A 7,577-nucleotide genomic window follows, 5' to 3' on the forward strand; every position below is an offset into this window, starting at 1 on the left:
GTCTATTTGTCTGCCTGCTTGCCTGTCTACCTGTTTGCCCGCGTGTTTGTCGGCCAGTATGTTGGCCTGTTTGTCTGACCCCCAGGCCGTCGGCCCGTCGGCCAATCTGTTCTCCCGCCTGTCTGCCTGTCTGTCAGTGTGTCAGTCTGCTTGTTTTTTGTCCTGTCTGCCCGTTTGTCAGTTTGTGTGTCAGTCTTCGTGTTCAACCCTCTCCTTCCCTGTCTGTCTGTCCCTTAGTGTGTCTGTCGGGCTTGCCGTGTGCCTCCCCGCCTGCTTGTCCCTTTGTCTGTCCTTGTAGGTCTCCCGGTGTTCCTGTGTCTGTGTCAGCTCGTTTCTTTGTCAGTGTCAGTCCACCCCAGTGTCATCTGAGTCCAGTCCAGTGTAGTTTCCGTGTCCAGGTCTATGTAGTGTCCTTAGTCTGCTCCGTGTCTGTCTCAAGCCGAGTCTCCTGTCTGAGTCCAGTCCCTTTCCTCTGAGTCCAGTGTAGTCTCCAGTCTTGAGTCCAGTTCAGTCTTTTGTATCCGGTTCCTTTCCACCCGGCTTCCGTTTCTGTGCCCGTCCCCGCCCGGCTTCCGCTCCTGTGCCCGTCCCCGCCCGGCTTCCGCTCCTGTGCCCGTCCCCACCCGGCATCCGCTCCTGTGCCCGTCCCCGCCCGGCTTCCGCTCCTGTGCCCGGCCCGGACCCCGCCTGGCTTCCGCTCCTGTGCCCGGCCCGGACCCCGCCTGGCTTCCGCTCCTGTGCCCAGTCTGAGTCCTGTCTCGTTTTGTCCCGAGTCCCGTTCCTGTCTTGTCCAGTCCTGAACCTTGTCTGTCCTGTTCGTCCCGAGTCTGCTTCTGTGTCTCGTCCCAGTCCCGAGTCCATTCCGAGTCCTGTTCCCCATCCGAGTCCAGTCCGAGTCCTGTCTCCAGTGTGCTCCATTCCCGAGTTCTGTCCTGTCTCCAGCTCCCACCCTCTGTTTCACTACCTCCCCAGGTCGGCCTTCTGGGATGTCAGGAGCCGTCCCTTGGGGGGGGGGGGGGGTACTGTCATGGTTCTGTGTTTCCGTCTCTCTTTCCTTGTTGGGCCACCAGATGGCGGCCCACTTCTGTTTTGTGTCCTGCTTGTATCCTGTTTAATTGTATTATTGTTTTCAATTGTTCAATTATTGTTTTTTGGTTTTCGTTTTCCCTTCCCTCTCTGTGGCCTGATTGTGCATTGTGCCCTGCTGTGTCTCGTCAGTGTCTTGTCTATTTAAGTCTTCTTCCCTGACTTGGGTGCTGGTTCCTTGTGTTTTCGCTTGTTTCCACGTGTGTCTTGCCTAAGAGTTCACCCGTGTTTCCCCGTGCCTGTTTTTGTCCACCTGTTTCTGCCCTGCCCGTTTAGCTTCTTTTTGGATTTTCTGTTTTCTGTTTGAGTTTTTGTTATTAAAATCTGTGAATTTCGGTTTTGGAGTTCTTGGGGTTTTTTCACTCTGCATTTGGGTCCATTCCCTCGACAACCCGTGACAGTTTCAGGTGCTGTCGATGCTCTGCTGCAGCAGTGAGGAAAAAGCAGCATTTGTTTGGATGAAACCACAATGTATTCCTTAGATACCTGAAAGAACTGTTCTCTATGGCAATCATGCATGATGAATTGCATCTAGTTGCACATCTCCACCAGCTTCAGTGGTTTTAATTCATTGAAACATTTTCATGTTGTTGGTTCACTTACACCACATAATCCCTCAGTCTCTTGTTAAAAGGTTTCAGTTGCCAAAGTCTTTAAAATGATAAACAAGTGTACAGCCAGAGGACCTGTCTTCCCAGCCAGATGAAAACCTGACTAGGCTCAAGCAATATTACATCAACCACATTTCCTTTGTACATTCAGAAATGGTAATAGAAAGTCATTTTTAGTCAAAACCATTCATTGGTTTGGTCTGGTCTTTATCTTCTCTTCTGGCTGACCTTTATGGTGGTTAGCATTTGCATTGCCCATATCAGGGGTGTCAAATAAATTCCCAGATGGCTGCAGTGTATGTAGGTTTTCCTTTCAAGAGATGTCCTTTTAATCAGCTGCCAATTTAGGCCTTGAGAACAAGGTGTGTGGGTTCTTTAGCCAATCAGTGACTTAAATGCCCCACTCTTGCCAAGACCATCCCATAATATCAGCACATACTGCAGTCCTCCTGGACAGGAATTTTACACATGTGGCCCAAAGGATCCATTGTATTAATCTTAAGTTAAGTCTACCTCCTTCAATGTTTAATTTGCCCTCAAAATTTACTGTGTTTCAGAGTTGGCCTCATTTTATATTCAGAAACACTGATAGATCTTGACAATCATTAAACCATTTTCTTTTTAGAAATTTTCACTAGGTCGTCTTAAAGGCATTTTAATATTAATTTAAAATGGCCTAAAACTAAAAGTTGAATAAGACAAATTATGTAGATATGTGACAAGATTAATCATGGTGAAATTTTGTATTTATAGATTACTTCACAAACTGCAAAATTCCTTTGCTGAAATTAAGTGAACCTTAAAGACATTTTTCATTATTAAAAATTACAACAAAAACGCGTAGTTTCTTAATTGGCGCTCGTTGTCTTTGTATAAAAGAACTGTATAAAAGAAACGTTTATGGTTTTTTCGTTGTCTAAATACGGTCGGTCACTAACGTGAAATTGCTCCTTTTCGAAGCTTTTAAAACTTCAGAACCCGGGACAGCGCCAATTCGATGGGTTGTTTATTACAATTTCACACAATATTGAAGCCGATTTAACGGGTGACAACCTACTGCATCGGTTTATGGAACCATTGCATTCTTACGTAGTTTCACAGCATATAGCATACATGAACCAGCATAGCATTTAGGAATTACTTTACATTCCTAAATGTTATGTAACGTAATGGCCACTGAAATTTTGCATGTGCTTAGTTCGTATCACTAGATGGCAGTAAAGACTATTTTTTGATGCATGTGTGTGCTTTTTTAGTTGTAATATATTGACATTTGAATAATAATAATAATAATAATAATAATAATAATAATAATAATAATAAAATGGTGATGATGACGAACCTTCCAACTCATTTTCATTTACTTTTTGTTTTTTCCCCCCACCTCTCTCTCTCGCTCACACACGCACACAAACACACGCACAAGTATGGGGCGCCGTCTTGGGGAAAAATGAAATCCACAGCGTACATGTATTGCTTTGCTTTGCACACACACACACACACAGCCTATGTATCATTTACGCATACATTGGTTTGTCATTGCCACATCTATTGGTTTGTCATTTACGCATTTACTAGTTTGCATTGGTTTGACAGTAATTTGCTGTATATTGGTTTGCTTCACATATATAATGGTGTGATATATGCATACATCGATTAATAATTTTCACATATATTGATTTGTTATTTACATTTCTATTGGTTCGTCATTGATGCTCATATATTGGTTTGTTGTTATGCATCTAGGCCTATTGGTTTGATTGCCATAAATATTGGTTTGCTTCACATACTGCATATATTGTTTTCATACAGTCTACACATGTATTGGTTAGTCATAACTGCGTATATTGTTTTATATTTGCGCCTCGATTGTATAACAATGGAAACAGTAGATGTGTAACTGGCAAACCACCATATGCGTGAACGACTAACCAATACATGCATATAGCAAACCAATATATATGTGAAGCAAACCAATATTAATGACAATCAAACCAATAGTTGCGTAACTAGTGAACCAATATGTACACAGTAAAATGTCCAGTATTAATGCAACACTTAATAGATAACATTTAGGCTAGTCCCATATTACAGAGTGGGTCCAAATGTTATCTGTTAAGAGTTGAATTAACACTGGACATTTCACTGTGTATCAATGGCAAACCAAAACAAATTTATGCGACAAACAAACATATGCGCGAATCATTCGTCAATGCATGCGTATATCGACCCAATATATATGGGAAGCAAACAAATATACATGAGAATCAGACCAATAGATAGATTGCACCGTTGGAAAACCAATGTATACGTAAATGACAACCCAATATATGGGTAGCCTAAGTGAAAAACCAATAGATGGGCCAATGTTAAACCAAAACATACGCATATTAAACCAATATATATGTCAAGAAAACCAGTATGTATGTACACTAAATTTATTGTTTTTCTGAACGGAACCCCATGCACAAACGCACATGTGAAATCTCTGCTTCCGAAGCTTTTGAAGTGTAGACTATGTCCTGAAGTGGTTTGTTTTCAATGGATTGTGCGCATGTCTGTGGGGTGACATCCACGTGCTCACCAGGGCGGTGCAGGAGAAGGTACTTGACTGTAGAGAGAGCAGAGGCTCCATAAAACTTGACAGATTGCTAGGTTTTGTTCACACGAAGCTTTTATTTTTGTGTTGGGAAACTTATTGAATGATGGTTTCGGTTCTTTCATTGTACTATTGTATTCAAATATAATTTGTACCGATGTCGATGATTTCTTGGAAGTGAATCGTGGTTGTAAGGATGCTTTGGCATGCTTTTAGGACGGCTGGAGCATGGTATTTCAATAAACAATTAAGGCTGTCACAATCCTTCCCACGGACGAAATGCCTCAGCGTCTCATACTTTGGCTGTCTCACAAAACTCTTCGTAAACTCAGCCCCTGTATCTGCTCTCTCGCCTGATCAAGAGTTTGCTCGTTTTCCCCAATAATAAGTGGACATAAAGAGTGAACGGATTACTGGCAGCACATCTTTCTCGCGGAGTCACTTAAGTTAGGTTCACACAGGTCCGGTTTATAGCCACAAATATGAATAACTGGACGGACCGTTCTAACTGCTCGTTGAATTTCAGTTCAGTTTGTGGGGATGGTCAGATCAACTGGACACATTGGGAGACGGATTACCCCGTTACCCTTTTCCCTGTCCCTATTCTGATGGGGATAACAGTCACATGCTCTCTCCTCTTCCTCGTTGGAGTTACCGGGAATTTAATGACCATTCTAGTGGTCACCAATTACAAGGACATGAGGACAACCACAAACCTGTACCTGTCCAGCATGGCCCTTTCAGACCTCTTGATTTTTCTTTGTATGCCACTGGACTTGTACAGAATCTGGAGGTACCGGCCGTGGAATTTCGGAGACGAGCTTTGCAAACTATTTCAGTTCGTCAGCGAGAGCTGCACCTACTCCACTATTCTCAACATCACCGCCCTAAGCGTGGAGAGGTACTTTGCAATCTGCTTTCCTCTCAGAGCCAAGGTGGTAGTTACGAAGGGTCGAGTGAGGGGAGTCATCCTCGTTCTGTGGATGGTGGCTTTCTTCAGCGCTGGACCGGTATTCGTCTTAGTTGGGGTTGAGCACGAGAACGGAACGAATCACTGGGAGACCAACGAGTGCAAGGTGACACAATACGCCATCAGGTCCGGACTGCTGACCATTATGGTGTGGGTCTCAAGCATCTTTTTCTTTTTGCCAGTGTTTTGCCTAACTATATTGTACAGCCTTATCGGGAGAAGGTTGTGGAGGCGAAAGCGAGACTCAATGGGACCCAACATCTCGAGTCGAGACAAAAACAATAAACAAACAGTAAAAATGTTAGGTAAGACTGTCTATTCGTGGAAACATGTTGTCATTTACACATGCATTTGGGAAAGTAGGCTACCACTATGTCAGTATTTTCAATTAAATAATGCTGACGTTTTTTTACGCAGCTTCGGCTATATGCTCCTGAGACGGCAGATCTAAAGTATAGTGCAGTACAGGAGTCTTGGATGTCAAAACATGTTCCAGAAAAAATATTTCTCAAATATATAATATTCTATGTTTTTTTAAATGTTCCATGTAGTAGCCTATAGGTGTCAGCATAGTAAAATATATGTTTTTTTAGATTAAGACCAAGCTAATAATGAATTTCTGGATCGCAGGAGGATATTAAAGATAATAGGCGAATGTCTTAAACCGAGGAGATACCATGACGCGTTACTCAAATTGATAAACTGCCGAATAAAGAGCAACATTAATAATAATTACAAATATAACTGTCAAATGGGTAACATATATCAAACTATATCTGGGTTTTCATGTATTTCTGTGTGCCGCACAAACTATGAAAATCTTATGTCAAGTACGCTATGTTCACTTCACTGCCTCATATACAGTGACTTTCTTTCGTACATTTTAGGAATTTAAATGTGATTACATCAATTACGATAATGGCGTTTGTGTGTATAGTATGCAGAAAATGCATTATAACCAGACTATCCTATCCCTTCCATTGCAGCTGTGGTCGTATTCGCCTTTGTGCTCTGCTGGCTGCCCTTTCACGTGGGTCGCTATTTATTTTCCAAGTCCTCAGAAGTCGCTTCTCCCCTTATGTCGCAGATCAGCGAGTACTGCAACCTTGTCTCATTTGTGCTTTTTTACCTCAGCGCGGCCATTAACCCCATCCTCTACAACATAATGTCAAAGAAGTACAGGGTCGCGGCCGGAAAACTTCTTGGGGTCAAACAGACCTCTCGCAGGACAGCGTCTACCCTGAAGGGTGAAAGCTCCCCAATTTGGACAGAGTCGAGTTTGAGCACGTGACTTCGCCTCGCCCACTTCTCCATTCATGGATGCGTCGTCTATAATCGTCTGAGTCTTCTGCCTATTGGTTGAAACATGACGGGTAGGCTATCTGAACGTTACTTGGATTACGGATTTCTGGGAAAGTGACTGATTCGCACAAATATACCAGAGGCCAGTGGGAGAATGTTCAACTCAATGTATTCTCGTTAAGCAAAGGAAATGAACAGGAATGAAGAAATTAGTCACAGATGTCCTTGCGTTTCCTTTTTTTCCAATACATAAATTAACATTTATTGTAATGCTACATGGCATATGTGGTAATTCATTATTTTTAATAAGGCTGCAAAGAAGCACTTCGGAAATTATTATTGTGTATGTAGATTTTGGATGTAGTGGTAGGGCCTATCAATAACTAAATTCATAGCAGCCAATAAAATGTAATCTGTTCAGATAGCAGTGAAGTCAGTACATTTGAAGGACACTCGGGAGTCAGCATTACATTACGTTGCATTTATTTGGCAGATGCTTTCATCCAAAGCGACATACAAAAGTGCATACCAAAGGTCACTGGAACAACTACAAAACACCGGTCCGATAAGGTACAATGCTCATTTTGTGCAGTTATTCATAGCCAAGAACACAAAATGTCCGGTTCACACAGTGAACATTACTCTGACCTAACCTATGCCAAGTCAAACTAGGGGGGAAGTACAAGCTACAACATTAGGACAATAATACAAAGTACAATAAGTGCTGGAATGGAGGTACATGTAACATGAGTGGCATGAAAGAGGGTAATTTAAGTGAAATGATCCGCAAAGTGGTGATAGTTAGTCCAGGTATAGTCTGAAGAGATGCGTCTTCAGACCACAGCGAAAGATTGGTAATGAGGGGATGGTTTGAAGCGGGACAGGGAGTTTGTTCCACCACTGGGGAGGTAGGGTGAAGAAGCTCTGTGATAAGGATAAGCGAGAACCCTTTACCCAGATGGGAGGGGGTGCAAAGTGCCCTGCTGCAGAGCAGAGTGGTCGAGCAGGT

General features: G+C 42.8%; 1 protein-coding gene across 1 annotated transcript; it reads left to right on the forward strand.

Moving 5' to 3' along the window:
• The first annotated feature begins 4,329 nt into the window (after positions 1 to 4,329).
• On the forward strand, positions 4,330 to 7,122 carry LOC118226298 (growth hormone secretagogue receptor type 1-like). The gene is made up of 2 exons (XM_035415823.1): positions 4,330 to 5,571; positions 6,253 to 7,122. Exons 1-2 carry the CDS (start codon positions 4,779 to 4,781, stop codon positions 6,555 to 6,557), a joined length of 1,098 nt encoding a protein of 365 aa, XP_035271714.1. The 5' UTR covers positions 4,330 to 4,778; the 3' UTR covers positions 6,558 to 7,122.
• Positions 7,123 to 7,577: the final 455 nt, after the last annotated feature.

Source organism: Anguilla anguilla, chromosome 4, assembly GCF_013347855.1.
Source record: "Anguilla anguilla isolate fAngAng1 chromosome 4, fAngAng1.pri, whole genome shotgun sequence".
NCBI lineage: Eukaryota > Metazoa > Chordata > Actinopteri > Anguilliformes > Anguillidae > Anguilla > Anguilla anguilla.